At 42.3% G+C, this 18,192-nt stretch overlaps 1 protein-coding gene across 1 annotated transcript in view; it reads right to left on the reverse strand.

The window, feature by feature from the left end:
* Positions 1-1,478: 1,478 nt before the first annotated feature.
* LOC126455952 (uncharacterized) overlaps positions 1,479-18,192 on the reverse strand; it is a 312,305-nt gene continuing 295,591 nt past the window's right edge. The window contains exons 16-17 of the mRNA XM_050091709.1: positions 15,439-15,985; positions 1,479-1,493 (exon numbers count right to left, since the gene is read on the reverse strand). Coding sequence (XP_049947666.1) covers positions 1,479-1,493; positions 15,439-15,985 — 562 coding nt within the window. The remainder of the gene's footprint in view (positions 1,494-15,438; positions 15,986-18,192) is intronic.

The raw sequence follows: 18,192 nt of genomic DNA on the forward strand, positions 1-18,192 counted from the left end.
AGGCTCGTCCTCCTTGTTTTCTTGCAGGAAATAGAGAATTTACGTGTAAATAAACAACACAGTGCGTGTAAACTTGTACGCACGTTAATTGTAAATAAGCTGGAAAACAGTAATGCTAGACAAAGCGGTAAACAAGTTTACTGCCATATCTCCCTACGCCTGCTTCTCTGACCCCATGTTCCGTACCCCAAAGTGTTCAGTGGAGCGTTGTCTATGTCCTGCTGCATTTTTACTCACTCTTACGGAAACAAGCTGTGTACTTAAAATTCAACTGAGGTCAGAAATTTTCGATATTAGAACTATGGTCACTTGAGGGAGCAAAACAGATTAGAATGATTTCCAGGCAGTCCTATTGCTCTTAAGTCCCTTCGAAACATTGTCAGTTGTGCCTCAGAAGCTAAAAAACAAAAATTGTACTGGGATCTGTTTTGATAAATTTAATTAATTCCACTTTAAAATTTCATTTTTTGACATTTCATAGAACATGTACACACAAACTTAAACACGATAATTGATAAAAATTATTCGTGACAGCACAAGTGGCAATTACAGGTATTTTATTTTCAAAGACACAAACTAGTATTTCAGAAAACGATATTTTGTTTTCAAAAACACACAGTAGTATTTCAAAAAAGAAGTTCCAGTGAACTAGTACTTCCCATTTTAATATTAATGTATAATTACAACGAAGTTATAAATTGCTGGTCCCAGATTCAGTATGGCATATACAGTGAACAAAAAGTAGAGATTCTGAGAACGATTTTAAATTTAATAAGAATCGACGACTGCAATATGTGGAACGAACTACAACTAAATAAAAAACCGTTGAGCTAGAATGAGGAACCACCCAAAAAGAAAAAGAGCGACAGAGCAAAATTAAGGTGGGAACGGAAAACAGTGGAACTAGAATGAGAAAGGTGTGCATAACTGAGAAAGAATGACACCAACCAAACGAGACGAACTGAACGAGACCAAAGTGAAACTGACCGACTGATCTGTAGAAATCGTACCTCAGTCCTTCCATTCAGTCTAGTGAATCCATTCTGTGCTGGTTGCCCACATTTTTTGTATCTGCCGCACTGATGATCATATGAAGGAATCCCGTACCACACTGCCTGTGGGGAATTCTCGGTACACCATGTTGTATCCTCAAATTGAACTGTTCGCACATCGTTTCAGTTTAGTTATTGCATGCCTCCCTTGATTGTACTGTGCAGTGAATATATTATTGGCCAGTATAGAACGGGTATGGGCAAGCGGATTATTTAGCAAAGAAGTAAAGCCTCAAGGGTGGTTTTAACAGAAGTGCTTTATGTTTCATTTAGTAAATTATTAATTTAACTGAATTAACGTGTCACAGCAGTTGCGTATCTCGCAAGTAGCTTCTTGTGATTGTTAATGTTATGGCTGTTTGATATTAACAAGAGTTCTGTTACAGACTTTGTCTAAGATTAATTTGTTTTGATATAAGACATGCATTATGGGGGCACACCCTGGGGGCAAGGTAAAAATTTGTTTAAATCGCTTAATGTTGAGCCCATAGCTGATAGCTGAGACGCGAGGCCATCTGTAAATTCAGTGTGATTGTAAAAGATTTTTAAAAGTAGTAGGTTTTTGCAAACCTGCTCTTAGTAAAGTTTTGTTTTAAAAAAATTATTCTTTGATAAAAAATTTGTTTGTGTGGATATTGTATCCAAAAGAAATTTTGGTTTTATGAAGAGGTTTTATGCATAGTAAATAAATGACGACATTGAGATATTCTTAAATAAACATGCTATAGAAGTGCAAGCAGTGTTGGAAATGACCCAGCCCGCCACGTTCTCCTTAGCAACTGCCTTGTATTCTCTTTTGATATGAAGTTGATTTATTGCTTACGTATCATTCCAGTAGCAGAGTGTGGTTCTGTGGGTTCTTTCGTACAGATTGTCAATACCGGAAGTCAATACTGTGTGATATTTTCTGTTTCAGCATGCAACCTAGGAATGTATGTACCCAGCTTGGTTGAAGAAAGTAGGAATTAGTCTATGAACTAAAAGTTAGAGGTTTGGAAGGATGTCAAGGAACTATGGCTGAATTGATCCAGCATTTAATGGTGCTTTTTGATAAACTATTTGCAAGTTCATCAGCACATCCTAGGAAGATAAGTTCTGCTGTTGCCACCATCTGTTAGCTGTTGCTGAATTTCGGACTCAAAAGGAGTTGTTTGTGGAAACATCTCCCAACTATACTCAAATTAGGAATGTACAAGCATGTTTGGAACGTTACTGGAGTTAGTTGCGTGATCTAGATAGGGTGGCTGTCTGTGGCGCAATTAAATCTAAAATCGTTGAATTGGAGAATGAACTTAAAGAGATTGTCGGGATTGCGAGTAGGGGAGACGGTGAACTGAGGCAGGGCGATATTGAAAGATTAACTTATCCAGGAATGTTATTTTCAAAACTCCCCAACCCTTTGGAGGACTTGCTGAGTGAACAAGCCAATTGGGAAGCGGAATCAGTGCTGCAAGCATTAAAGATAGCATGATTGATGGTAGAATTGGCTCTTTCCAATCACCAGTTAATACGTGTAATGGCAGTTAAGGTAAAAGGTACTTTGTCAGTGCAAAAGTCAGTTAATCAGGGTGATAGCATCAGCTTTTTTTTGGTAGGAAGCTGGTATAAACAATAATTTTGCCTAGAGCATTGCATGCAGTTGATTCATGATTGTTATTATAGGGAAAAAGGGAGGAGTGACTTAATAGTGGAGAATCTCAACAGGGTAAATGGGAGTGTGTAATCATTGTGTTTGGGGTTACTGAAGTGCAAGTGGTGCAACAGGTACTAAGCAAATTAAGGTTGCCGGCCGAAGTGGCCGTGCGGTTAAAGGCGCTGCAGTCTGGAACCGCAAGACCGCTACGGTCGCAGGTTCGAATCCTGCCTCGGGCATGGATGTTTGTGATGTCCTTAGGTTAGTTAGGTTTAACTAGTTCTAAGTTCTAGGGGACTAATGACCTCAGCAGTTGAGTCCCATAGTGCTCAGAGCCATTTGAACCATTTGAACCAAATTAAGGTTGCAAGATAAATAACACGTCATTTTGGGGAAGTGTCCTATAATTTTCTAACTCTAGATCAGCTGGTGAGATATATTGAAGCCTCAACTTACGTGGGTAACTGAAGTGAGGAAGTTAGTTCAGGCCTACAGGTTATTAACCTGTCCCGGACTTCTGGAGAGCTGAAAGGTAGATCAGTTAAATGCTTTAATTGTCAAAAGGAGGGTCATCTTAGTAGGAATTTTGGTAAAGGACAAAAGATCAAGGACAGTTACGACTAGCTGCAAGTTGTAGGATTAGTAAAAGGAAGTTTACCAAGGGTAACAGGACATGTGGCATACATAGCCAGGGATAGAAAGTGGTTGCCTTTCGTTTTTTTCTGAGTCAACAGTGAGCCAGTTTCTGCCCTTCTGGATCATTAGTGTGGTTGATGAAGGTTGGTTGAAGGAAAACTAGAATATTTTTGAAACCTCAGAATACAAGTTGGGATAGGTAAAAATCAATGGAAGTGTGGATCCACAATTCTTACTTCATGTTCTTTGAATGATCACATTTATTTACAATACACATGATATCACAAAATAAAACACAATCATGACCAAATATATCTGAACATAGCAGGTAATTAAATTTTTCAATTCTTGCTACCCCAAGGAATCAGTGCCAGCGACAAATCAAAAATAGATCAAAACGAAACCTCTCTTAAATAATAAGCAAAAGATAACTGTTGCACAATTTTCTTAAACAGTCACAATTATTAAGTTATGAACTGGCAATTTAGAATAAACACCAAAATGGGGAGGCCTGACAAATTTTCGTACATCCATAGAATCGGTACTACGACAAATTAAAATTAACCAAAGAACAGCGAGTGACAAAAATAGAAACCTAAGGAGATGGCAATCTGAACGGAATGTACTTTAAAATTTTCCTTAGCACACCAAGTATATATGCAAATATTCGAACAGATCAAGGAAATACATCAAAATTTAATTACAGCATCGCTCACGTATAGGCCTTTAGACAGAATATTTAGAGTTAAAGCAAGTACATCAAAGCCTTAAGAAAGGAAAGGTGAAATTTAAAGAAGACAAGCCGCCAAGGTAAAAAGTTCCAACATAGCAATAGCGGACACGCCTCAAACACAGTTGGAAGGCACGTGCAGGCCAAACAGCAACAGGCTCCCTCGGCCGGCAGCCGCCAAAATGTCGGGCTCGCGCTTCACAAGGCTAAGAGGCGCTGCTAGCAAACACCACATAGGTGAGATGAAGGCTAGAGAAATACAAATTACTTGAACAGTAATGGCCACCTTCTTAAGAGATCACTGCTATAAGAACTAAAAAAAAAGAACAGAGAAATAAGGTAGCAAGTATTACTCCCAAAAAAACTGCCTAAAGGAAATAGATCTTAAATCACTAGTAAGTAAGTATAAAAATATAATAATTAACGTCTCCCCAAACATTTTAGGTAATTTTATACCGAATTTGCACGGGCAAATGGCCACTTGAATTAAACAGGTGTAACAAATATATGATTAAGCTTACCTCTCCAAGGGAATACTTAGTGACTAGGACTTGAGTCAGTCCTGAGACCTGGCAGCCATTTAAATCTAGTTTCAAAATACACATATTAATACGGGAATTCCCCTTAAAATAATTAAAAGGTAAAATTACAAACCTTACAAAACGTAAAAAAGTCTCAAACTCAGTGAACAGGAACTATGTCACTCGGCTCATGACCAAGTTAATAAAACTGAATAAAGAACTTCATTAACCACTGAAGTTCAAACAGCAAACTGCCATACGCGTGAGTCGAAAGATAAGTTTCCCTAGTAAAGCACTGAATTTGAAAGTGCTGCACGGTTTATGGCTAAGTTAATGAAACTGAGTAAAGAACTTGATTAAACACGAAAGCTTCAACAGTAAATTGCCATATGCATGAGTGGTGTTGGTAAGTTCCTATGGGACCAAAGTGCTGAGGTCATCGGTCCCTAGGCTTACACACTACTTAATATAACTTAAACTAACTTACGCTATGGACAACACACACCCATGCCAGAGGGAGAACTCGAACCTCCGAAAAATGAAAGTTCTGCACTTTTTATGGCCTTGGTAATCCACAGCAAGTAAAGGTCCCAGTAGTACACTTTATCGCCAACGCAGGGACAGTCACTTATTTACACACAACATTTCCACCAATGCAAAGGTACAACATAGTTGTGGCTAAGAGTAATCACATTAAGTTAAAATGTTTCAGTGATCCATAAGTACCCAGCAGCAGAGAGCAAAGGTATTAGAGAGTGAGCAAGACTTTGAAGTAATGGTCCTTGCATACGCAGTAACGATGAGAGCAAAACTGCAAGCGTCCAGGTTCGCACAGCATGGATAAAAAACGAAGTGCTATCCCACTTCGTAGCAGAACACCGTCGATACAGCACTTTGATTGCCACTAGCAAAGGAGTGACAAGTCAATCTCGGCACAAACAGAACTCTGGGCCGAAGGTACCGCTGCGCGCGAAAACCCAAGTGTAATACCCTTACGCTGCGCCTCTCCTGCCCCTTGCCACGTCACAAACCACTGCCGACCTATTTCAAGCTCTCTGAGCCAGCGATCATCTACGAAAACTGCAAGTTAAATTCGCGCCTCCTGTCGGGGGAAACAGAGATAAAATAAACTGTAGCCGCCACGGCTCAATTTCTAAATGAACTATGTTGGATTCGAAGAAAATCAGCTATACTGCCAATAACAACGCCCACAATGGGGTGAAGGGAGTTGTTGCTGTTAATATTAGCATTAGTGGCTGATCCTGGAGAATGAGGTCAGAGCATGTTGAATTTATCAATGCCTTGGATTCTAGGTGCTGATTTCATCAGAAAGGTCAGTGGGCCAATAATAACTTCTTCTTTTGATTTCAACAGGATCCTAAAGCTACCTTTTGTCTGCATGGGAAGAGTAGACTAGGCAGTAGCATTAAGAAATATAGTGCAGGAATGGGATAGAGGGCTACGTCTAGGGAAAGGTGAAGGCCACCAAAGTTGATGTGCAGCATTTGGATCTCGAGGATGGTATAAATATTAGGGACTTCTGTCAAGAGCTTTCTGCCGCGCTAAATACTAGATTTAGGTTAACATCTTGGTGGAATATTAGATAGAATCCAGTAATGACGTTCTGGTGCAATAAACCATCTGACCCTTTCTCCTTCCAATACCCCCCCCCCCCCCCTCCCAAAGCATGAAAGAGCTTAAGGCTACTGTAGAGAAACGTTTAGGTCAAGAAATTTAAGGATACTGTAGAGAAACGTTTAGGTCAAGAAATTATTGCGCCCATCCAGTTTGCTATTTGCAGTCCCGTTTTCCTAGTTCCTAAATCAGGTGGGCAGCTGTCCATTGGTCTATTTCAGGGAGCTGAACAAAAATACAGTCTTGCATTCTGTCCCACTTCCTAATTTGCATTCTTGCATTGGGTAATTTAGTGGGGTTGAGTCTTTACCACACTGGATTTAAATCAAACATATAATCATATTTCACTAGCGAAGAATTCCGGGAGGCTGACAGTGTTCGTAACTGACTGGAATTCATTTCAGTTCAACGAGACATTTTGGATTGTTCACTGGAGCTGCAGTTCTGTTACAGCTGATGGATAAGATATTTTATGACATGAAATGTATATTTGTATAATACTACCTTGATGATTTAGTTATTTACAGTCGCTATTTTCAGGAACATTTAGAGCATCTGAGGGAGGCTTTCAGGCAACAGTTGGAGATACGAATGACAGTTAACTCCGATAAAGTGAAATTGGTTTGTCCCAGTATGCGATTCTTGGGACATATAGTTTCTGCAGAAGGCGTAACAGTCGATCCAGAGAGGGATAAGATTATTCTGGCAGCCCCTCCAGATCGTGTGCGTAGGCGAAGCGCCTCAAGTGTTCAGTATACTCTGAAGCTGGTTCAGTAATGGCTCTATGCTAACATCCTAGTACTCTGGATCACGAGCAGAGCCCAGTTCGTTCCCAACATAAAAGAAAGAACAAGAATGATACTACCTTCCGACCAAGGGAACTATGCACTACCTGTCGTCGGTTGATCCATATCCGAGCTACTTACTAAAAATACGAAAGCGCACCACAGGCACTTGTGAATTTTGAGCAATCGGCATACTGGATCACACCCTCTGGATATATGCCGTTAGGCGGGATGTTACAGACTAGGACAGGAACACTTTTTAAAATGCAGCAGTCTATAATATAATCAGGAATGAGGAATTGTGGCATAAGCTAAACTCACCGACAGCTACAATATCAGCTTATAAACTGCAAGCCTACATGGGTGAGAGATAATAAAGAAGAGCCCGTAAATCAAGATAACAAGACGCGCCATGACAGAACATCCACCTACCACGACTTTCTGGAAGCAGCGAGCAGATGAGCCTCGGGGTGGACCGCGAAAGACTTCCTGAGACCCTGACTGCCACCTCTGAATCTATGGTGAGACAGAAGCACAGCCGCTATGATTCCTGAGTTGCACCTCAGCGCTATGGGGGCTAACCATCCAGGCAAACGAGAAGTCCAGCTTGGTTCTGAACCGAGTATAGTAGTGTCGTGTAGTGCACTGTAGTGTTGTATATTAGTGTAGTCACGAAATTTTTGATCTAACAAAGGTGCATAGTGTAACACACTAGTAGCGTGTGCTTTTTGGATTCTAGATGAACAGGTAACTGTATACCAGGTGGCCAAATGGTAGCATGAGATTTCTTTTAATTATTACTATTATTATTTTTCTTGTTACGTAGATATTATATGTTGACTTTTCCACCATTAAATAGCATAATGCTTTATTACTAACACATTTGAAATTATGTTAAAATATTATGTGCTATATTCACGTCAATTCATATGCAACATTCGGTCTGTTCTTTTAGACTGATAACAGACTAAAAGAAAATAGATAATAAATAAGTAAATAAACAGTCCCTCCACACACGGATATTAAGGGAGTGGCTAAGTTCGTAGGGAACGGCAAACTTCTTCAGCAAGTTTATTACGAAATTTGCACGTAAGACTGCCCCGCTGACTTTATTAACGAGAAAGGGACAAACATTTGAATGGATTGATTCCCAGACGCATTTGGGAGCTGAAGAAACCAGGCAGATGCAGAGTTAGGGGCTATTCTACTCCAGAAAGATCAAGGGCGACAGGTCTCTACCTATGCCTCTACGGGTCTTATTGAGCTAGAGCATATATATTTGGTCTACAAGCTAGTCGCCCTGGTTGTATTGTTTGGTCTAGAAAAGTTCGGGTATTGCCTGGAATATAGGGAATTTAGGTTGGAAACAGACAACCAAACGTTGAGCTGGGTTTTAGAGTGACAGCGGGAAACTGGTCGGATTGCCCTTGGAATACTAAAATTTTGGCCTTTAAATTCAAGGTGATGTTATTTTCCATAAGATGGCTGGTTCCAAACAATGTTCTGCAATATAGCCGAATTGCTTGACCACTGAAGAACATTGTCTAGCTAGCAATCATCCTATGGGATATACGAGGCGTGTTTTTTAAGTAAGTACCGTTTTGAAATTTAAAAAAGACGTGCTAAGATATCTCAATAATTTTATTTTTACATGAAAGCCTGTACCTTAATCTACGCACTGACGCCATTACAGTCTGATTCTTCCTTGTTTACGTTGTATACTGATTGTTTAAGATGCCTCCGATAATCGTGAGTCCCGCCGACTGTGAAGTACGGGCTGTTATAAGATTTCTTGGTGCTAAAGGCCTAAAAGCGATCGATATTCATCGTGAGATCTGGGCAGTTTACGGAGAAGACACTATGAGTGTTGGAATGGTAAGAAAGTGGGTGAGAGCATTTAAAGATGGCCGCACAAATGTGCATGATGAACAACGGAGTGAGCATCCTTCGGTCGTTAATGAAAGTTTGGTGCAGGAAGTGGACAATAAGGTGAGAGAAAACAGACGCTTTACGATTTCCTCCTTGCGGGATGACTTTTCCTAATGTTTCTCGTAGTGTTTTGTATGGCATTGTGACCGAGCACTTAAATTACCGAAAATTGTGCGCACGTTGGGTACCGAAAATGTTGACGGATGTGCACAAAACCAAACGCTTAGACAGTGCATTGACTTTCCTTGAGCGGTACCACAACGACGATGATGATTTCTTAAGCCAAATTGTTACGGGCGATGAAACATGGATGGCCGACGACACACCAGAATCACAGCAACAGTCCATGGAAGTTGAGCAAGGGCATCGTTTTGTTGCAAGACAATGCCCGTCCGCATGTGGCGAATCAGACCAAAGATCTCATCACATCTTTTCAATGGGAAACTATAGATCATCCTCCGTACAGCCTCGATCTTGGCCCAGTGACTACCATCTGTTCCTGCACTTGAAGAAACACCTGGGCTGTCAGCGTCTTCAAGACGATGACGAAGTCGAAACAGTGGTGATGCAGTGGTTAACAAGTCAGGCGGCAGACTTCTATGAGGAGGGTATTCAAAAACTGGTACAACGTTATGACAGGTGCCTCAATATTGACGGAAATCATGTAGAAAAGTAGATTAACGTACAGGCTTTCATGTAAAAATAAAGTTATTGAGATATCTTAGCACGTCTTTTTTTAATTTCAAAACGTACTTACTTAAAAACCACGCCTCGTAACAACATGGAGATCCTGACGCACATTTCCAGCTTTTAGGATAGTGTTTTTATGGAAACCGTTGAAATTAAATCAGCAGATAACCTTGTCTATAGAGCTGGAGGTTAGTGTTGAAATCTTATGTCGAATCCCGCTCTCTCTCTTGTCAAAAAATAGAGGGACAGAGTTAATGCTACCTCGCCTATTGTTTAGTAATTCTCACTACCCACAATTTCTGGCATCGATTGTGTGGCGACACTAGTGTTTAAAGTCTGGGTGTGTGTATGATCTTTCCAGAATTACTCTTCAAACCCCATCCACAGTGCTTATTTGCTGCGGTTTTGCCTTGGAAATGGCAGGGAGGTCACCCGTCGATAAATCGGTGATTGTCGAAAATTTCACCCGACTGCATTCCCGAAGTTACCTGAACAATGACTGCATTTACTTGATAAGTTTTTAACGTGTCACAGCAGTTGTGTGTATCGCAAGTTGCTTCTTGTGGTGGTTAATTTTATGAATGTCTCATATTAACACGAGTTCTGCTGCAGATTCCATCTAAGATTAATTCGGGTTGTTTTGGATTAAGACATGCACTAAGTGGCCACTGCCTGGGCTATGGTGAAGTGTGTTTAAATAGGTTAATAGTGAGTCCGCACAACCAACTGTAAATCTAACGTGATTGTAAAGGATTTTTAAAAGTGTTAGGAGTTGGTAAACCTGCCCCGAGGAAAGTTCTAGTTTTTTAAAAAACAATTCTTTCATAAAACTGCTTTTTTTTATCGAAATAGCCTTTTTGTATAAATATTGCCTTCAAAAGAAATTTAGGCTTCAGAAAGAGTGTTTATGCATAGTAAATTAATTATGGCAATGGGGTGTTCTTAAACGCATGTGTAATATAAGTGCAATCCGTATGTGAACTGACCGAGACCATAACGTTATCTTTATTAGATGTCTCGCATCCTCTTATGATGTGGCGATGATTTGATGCTTACATATCAATTCCTTTAAGTTATTTGCTACATATGTGTTTCAAAGGTAACGGAATGGATTTGTGGATTCGGTCCATACAGTGAACAAACCGTAATGGAAACTAAGGACAAATTTGGAAAGGATACTCGTATTAATGTTCAGGAAAAATGGAATGACAACTTTGAGCTATCCTAAAGACACTGTAATGCTTTCAGAGGCCGCAATGGACTTGGTAGAAGACTTGAACGGAATGGGTAGTGCCTTGAGAAGGGTTATCAGAGAACATTAACAAAAGTAAAACAAGTGTAACGGAATTTAGTTGAATTAAGTCATAAAATGTTGATGGGATTGGACTCGAAAATAAGTAGAGAAGATACAAAATGAGACAGCCAATTCCAAAAAAAGCGTTTCTGAAAGACAGAAATTTAATAGCATCAGATATAAATTACTTAAATTTTTCTGGTTCCTGGCCTCAAAAAGTTGCTATAGGATATGACGTTTAGTCGAATGAGCTATCTGTGTTGTAAACAGAGTGCAGGGTTGGATTAAATTTAAAAAAAAAAAAAATGGTTCGAATGGCTCTGAGCACTATGGGACTTAACATCTATGGTCATCGGTCCCCTAGAACTTAGAACTACTTAAACCTAACGAACCTAAGGACATCACACAACACCCAGTCATCACAAATTTTCGTTTTTGTGAGAAAGAAATACAAGAGTGTTGCTGAACGAAATGCATTGGGCTCAATGCAGATCATGTCGAAATACTGACAATTTTCTTTTGTAAAGTGTATGATCTGCTATATTTCTTATAATACATATCAAGCCAAAGGTTTAATAATTATTGTAGTTCCTTTCATTCCAAACAATAATTTATTGTTATTATGTTTTTCGTTTGTCAAGAATCTGTGAACTAGAATTAGCTGTAACCAAGTTCGCTCCATGAGACTCGATCTTTGTCAGAAATATTTCACTCGTCAGGGTTCTAATAGCATAGAAGATAGAAAAATAAAACTTTGGTTCTTGACACTAACCAAAATATTTATTTCGTTCACTTCTTACACACAGCCATTATTTCATACAAACTTTAGTATTACACATGTGTATCAAACAAATATTCAGTACAAATTTTGTCCTTAAAACTAAAATTTTTTAGCCATGTGTCTGATTTATTTGTAATATTGTCGTACAGTTTGAAGGTATTCCAGCAATGTGGAAATGCTGCCACAATATTGTCACATGGGTTGAAGGTATTCCAACACTGTGGAAATGTTGCCACAATATTAGAAGGAAAAAATCAAATTACAGTTTTATTTGTTGTAGATGAAAACTTCGTGATTAATTGTTTCATGTTTATTATTATTTCTGATAGTTTCACAGCAGTTCTTGGCCAATTCATTAAGTAACCTGATGAGTGTGTAACCACCTGCTAGATCGTCATCTTGTACCGACATAAGGGTGAATTGTAGTTTCGTAATATTTTTTATGCTTCTACTTCATTCCAATAAATCATTAAGAGGACAGTAGGCCAGATTTTTCAACAAAATGCCAACGATGAAGCTGTAAAATGTAATGAGTCACTATACTGTGTAACGGACGGAACTTCGGAGTATTACAGTTGATTAAACTGCACAAAATATCTTTTCACATACTGTGAACACGCGATATATCAACGTTGGTAGCATGAAAAACATTGGCAACGTCGTTACTTCTACCAAAAATGCGAAAATAAACAACGCGCGAAGATCGTGTGAAATACGATCTTCCATGCATGTATTTTACTTCACCTAACACGTTCTGTATTGCAATAAACTATTTTCATTAGTACGCTTGATCCAGGAGATAGTCGACAATCATTACATTTCAGACTGACACTAATATTCCCTAAAATTTGAACAACTATAGAGCAGCCTCAAGTCAGATTATAGCACTGCAGTTCACGATCATTCATGAAATAACACTCAAAAGTCGTTTTTCGCTAGCAGCCAATCACGCTCCTGAAATAATATATTCCTTTTATCTTTGTTATCAGTGCTCAACGAACGCTGATATAAATGCTGTCGTTCATAACAGTTAGGCAACTGTTTTCTCGCAAGCGCAGGCCGTGGCGCTGTCACTGTGTTTCACATTGGCGCCAACTAAGTGGATATGCACAGCCGATTGGACACAACAAATGATTGAGCTCATTGGTATGCGTTATAAGAGGTCAGGTGTGAACTCTTTTATGCCGAGCAAGAACTCATCACCGTCCAAATTCTACACCATCAGCGAGGTGATGTGACCCAACTGCCATAAATGTTGTCGCGTTATACCTACTGAGTCATAAACTTGATAAACGGAATGGTTCAACATTTTCCAGAGAAACCTCCAACGGGCTACAGCATTCTGGGTACTGCATTTTGTGCTTAAGATACTGTATATCCCATGAAGAAGACGTCCCTTATGGTAAGAAGAGATAGCTTCATTTTTGTCGCTTGTTGTTACTTTGATCTAATATTATTTCTCAATTCGGGAAAGTTGTTTGAATGTACCATCAGCAATAATTAGAACGCTGCCTCTCTAACCTAAGGATTTTTTTCCTTACGTAACACGAAGTCTTAAAATTTGATCCCTTTTCATTTCTCGCGTTCTTGTGAGGTAAACGAGTGATTACGTTGTAGCCAAAGACATTTGATTCTTTACCCAGCAGGCTGTTTTGGCTACTAATTACAAGCCTACATGTTGGGTCTAGATATCTTTCTCTTTACACAGCGCTAGGTGTTGACTCCATTTCGTTCTAATGGAGGAAGGGAATAATTAGACTGCAACATTTTCTTCGCTAGCAGATATCTTCCTGTTGGTGGAACGAGAAAACCGCGCTAGTTTCCGTCCAGGATGAAGAAGATTTTCCTCTTTACATATCAATAACTTTGACTTAAAAACAGAAAATCGATGGGCTACATTTTGGACTTCGAAGTTTTCTTCTTTAGCCAGCACGAATTCTAGTTAGTGCTGAAAATCATGAGGCCTTCAAATGTTATTTTTTACCTGGCATGAAGTCAGGATGTCATTCTGTTTGAATGGTTTGAGAAAAAACTGAGAAAGCTATGAGATGAACCTCGTATCCTTACTCTTTCACCAAAGGCAGATGATAAACTTGTTCGTGATAAAGCTGATTAACAGAACTGGGAAATCATAGACTAGGATCTATAGAGTCTTTATATATAGTGGGCAGTGCTGAACATGATGTCGACAACTGAGTTGCTTGGTGAGCACGGAATACCATGGACACCTGTAGATTCGGCCGAAAAGCTTTGTTCTCTAGTCAAAAGGAAAATTTGGACTCCTCGTCATTGGAGAGGCTAGTCAATATCTCCGTTTCTTTAGACGGTTGGAGGCGAAACTAAATCAGCTATTCGTTGGACTTAAACACTTTCTTTTTTCAAACTGGCAGATCACGTGCTTTTCAGTGATCATTGTGGCTGTTAGCTCCAAGAAACCATATGCTAGAGAAACGCTTTACAGTGTAGGTAGTCTTTAACTCGTTACAGTTCAGTTGATCAGTGGCCGCAGAAAATCGTGGACACTTATGACGTTGGCTGATTTTTTTTTTTCCTTCGCTCGCGTGGGAGATTTGTATTCGTCATCGTTGGAGAGGCCTGCACTGGCCATGATGGAGGAGGCTGCTTGAAATTTTCGTCGACTGTTGTGTTGCTTGATGACTGGAGAATAGACAGAAACATACGATTTCCTCTGGAGAATGTTCTTCCTCACCCAACAGGAAAGTTTGGACTTCTCGTCGTGGGAGGTGGATGTAGCCACCCACAGTGGAGAAGGCTGCAGAAGAACAGCGCGAGATCTTGAACTCCTTGGCGACTTTTGGGCTGTCTGGTTACTTGTTCCCCAGTAGGCGGATCTGGACTTGTCGCCTTTCAGGCTAGCAGGTGGCTACGCTATAAGAGGCTGTGTCGGACACAGAGGAACTTTTTGAATTGATTGTCGAGCACTGACTTGATTGGTAATTGGATGAAACATAGACTTGTATGACTTCGGCCGAAAAATTTTCTTTTTCACTCAGCAGGAAAGTTTGCACTTGTTGTTGGAGATGCTAGCAGGTAGCCACAGTGGCGGAGGCTCCAGGAGAAACAATGGGAGATCTTGATCTCATTGTGGACAGTTGGGTTGTCTGATGATCTGAAGAAATCCTCGACATTTAGGACTTTGACTTGTATGACTTTGGCCCAAAAATTTTCTTTTTCACTCAGCAGGAAATTTTGGACGTGTTGTTGGAAATGCTAGCAGGTAGCCACAGTGGAGGAGGCTCCAGACAGTTGGGTTGTGTGATGACCTGAAGAAATCCTCGACATTTATGACTTTGACTTGTATGACTTCGGCCCAAAAATTTTCTTTTTCACTCAGCAGGAAATTTTGAACTTGTTGTTGGAGATGCTAGCAGGTAGCCACAGTGGAGGAGGCTCCAGACAGTTGGGTTGTGTGATGACCTGAAGAAATCCTCGACATTTATGACTTTGGCCGAAAATTTTCTTCTTCCCCAGTAGGAAGATTTGGACCGTCGCTGTTGGGGCTAGCAGGTATCCACAGAGGAAGTTTTTGAACTCGTTCTCGAGCACTGTTTAGAAACTGGAGGAAGCGTAGACAGTTACGACTTCGGCCGAAAAATTTTCTTTTTCACCCAACAGGAGGACTTGGATTCGTCGTCGTTGGTGGGGCTAGAGGGAGGCCGCGGTGGAGGAGGCTGCGGCGGGCGGCGCAGCACGGGGGACGAGGGGCAGCTCTTGGTGGCGGGGGCGGCTGCGGCAGCGGCGCGCTCGGCTGCGTCGCCCCCGAGGTCGACCAGCAGGCTCTGTCGGCAGAGCGCCGACACCGCCCCCTGGCCCTGCTGCTGCTGACCGTGCCCGCGGCCCGTGCGCCGCATCTTCACCTTGCGGAAACGCGACGCGATGCTGCTGGCGAGCCCGAAGCGCGACGCCTTGCTGCCGGAGGCGGCGCCGGCGGTGGCGGAGGCGGTGCGGTCGGCCGAGTGCGGCGGCTGCTGGGACGTGGGCGAGATGGCGCCCGCGCTGGCCGACTTGACGAGCAGCTGCGACTCGTCGTGCGCGGCGCGCGCCGCCGACGCCGCCCGCAGCGGCGAGCTGTCTGCGCTGGCGGCGAGGCTGAGGCGGCAGCCGGCGGCCGCGAGCGCCGGCGGCGGCGACGCCTCCTCGCCGCTGGCGCTGCCGGTCCAGCTGCGGCTGGCCGGGCCGCGCGTCAGGAACTCCTCCTTGGCGCGCTTCAGCCGCAGAGCGCGCAGCCGCGACGGCGGGGGGCTGCTGGCGACGCTGCCGCCACCGTCCGCGCTCTTCCTGCCAAACCAGACGTGGGAGACTCTCTCAGAACGACAGTCATTTTGTCTCATCTTGTATATTTATCGTGATTATTAAAAGCAAGGGTGCTAACATTAAGAATTAAACGCCAATTCCACTGTTAAAACCAGAGGAGAGAGCGGATAGGTGGAAAGAATACATTGAAGGCCTCTATGAGGAGGAAGATATGTCCGATGACGTGATAGAAAACAGGAGTCGATGTAGAGGAGACTGCAGATCCAGAATTGAATAGAGGTTTGGATCAAATAAAGTAGATGCGATGCATAACATTCCATCGGAATTTCTAAGATCGTTGGTGGATGTTGTGTACATAGTTCCGCGTAGTCAGCGCGTACACAACTTTCCCACGCACCCCTCTACCATCCTCCACACCTACAAATCCTTCATCCGTCCCATCCTCTGTTATGCCAGTCATGCCTGGATATCTGCCCCCCCCCCAAATTCTATCAGTCCCTCCAGATCCTTGAGCGTCATGCACTCCGCCTCGCCTTCCGTATCCGCCTCCCGTTCCCCACGCGGATCCTCTATGATCTCATTCCTTTCCCCCACCTGCTCCTATTCCTCGAACATATCCGCATCCTCTACACCTCCCGCCGTCTTGAACCCCCTCACCCCCTGGTTGCTCCTCTCCTCTCCCATCCCCGCCCCCTGCCACGTCTTCACCGTTGTGTCCCCCCTACCCTCCATCTCTACACCCTCCATCTCCTTTCCCAAGGTGGCTTCCGTCAACTCCCCCTCCCGGATGATGCCCTCTCTCCCTCCATTTATCCTTCCTATCAACTCTGATCCTCAATCCCCCTCCTTTCCTCTGTCCTTTCCCTGGGCTCCCTCTTCCCCCCCCCCCCCTTCCGTCCTGTTTTCTCCCCACTACACCTCTCCCTACCTCCCTTCTCCCCCCAGTCCTTTTGTATTCCCCTCCTCTGCCTACCCCACTCCTTGTCGCATCTGCCCCCCACCCCTCTTATGGGTCCTCATCCTCCTTCAGCTCCTTTCCCGGCTCCCCCCTTCGCTTTTACTCTCCTTTCCCCCCTTTTTTGTTTTCCCATCTTCTGTCCAGTTTCCCCCCACCTGCTCTCGACTGTGGTGTCACATTTGCCAACTTTTTAGTGCAGTGTTCCAGTGACTATTCAGTGTTGTTTGTCTTTCTCGTGTTGCGAACAGAAACCATGCTGTCGCTAGGTGTGAATTTTATGTCCTTTGCGAACAGAATCCAGACTGTCGCCGTGTTTTTTTTTTTTAATTGTCTATTGTTTTCCCTGTCTGCTTCGTATGTATTTGTATTAGCGTCATCGTCCCTGTGTTGTTGTTTTAAGTTCCACGATTTCTTTTCGCCTTGTTACTCTCTAAGTCTCCGATTTTATCGCCTGTTTTTTATTATTTGTTCTCTTGATCTTTGTCACAAAATCTGTCGGCTGAAGAGCGGCATACTAAGCTGCTGCCAGCCCGCCCCCTTCGGGGGGAATTGAAATTCAATAAATGAAAAAAAAAAACAACTTTCCCACTAGAGCGCGCCCCACTAAGCACAACAGCGCAGGCGCAGCGCTCGTCCGTCTCCGCACTACGAGATGGCACTGCCTAGAGACGGACCAGATTCTGCTTCCGCCGATCCGCGTATTAATATGTAACGCAGCCAATGAGATTGCTGCTAACGTAGAAGCTTTTCTCCTCGTGGATCACACTCGCGCAGTGATACCTGAAAGTGCGAGGTATTAAACGAGTGTACAGACCTCCGATTAGTCAGTGTGCATTTGTCTGCACTAGTCTGTACCAGTCTACATTAGTCTGTACCAGTCTATAGTCAAGTTTCAGTCTGCATCTAATAAGATTACCATATTCCTGTACATAGCCATGAAGATAAATGAATAGACACTTTGTCAAGTATCAGAGATATGTGAGAATAAGATTAACGTACCAAGACCAAAGGAACTTCAGATTGTCAATTGTAAACAGCATTCAGAATCAAGTTACGTAATGTCTATGCTTTTTATTATTTTAATAAATGTGTGTGAAAATTAATCAAGTTCTGTTTAAAGTTGGTCACCGTCAATCTGCTACTCTAAGCGTGCAAGTGGCATTTCTATCGTCTGACCTAACGGCAGAAGATAAACACGCCATGATAAGACCACGAGACATATTGCTGACGCTCGCCTACTTCGTTAGAGTGACGAGTCAAATAATCTGATGGT

This window comes from Schistocerca serialis, chromosome 2, assembly GCF_023864345.2.
Source record: "Schistocerca serialis cubense isolate TAMUIC-IGC-003099 chromosome 2, iqSchSeri2.2, whole genome shotgun sequence".
Classification (NCBI taxonomy): domain Eukaryota; kingdom Metazoa; phylum Arthropoda; class Insecta; order Orthoptera; family Acrididae; genus Schistocerca; species Schistocerca serialis.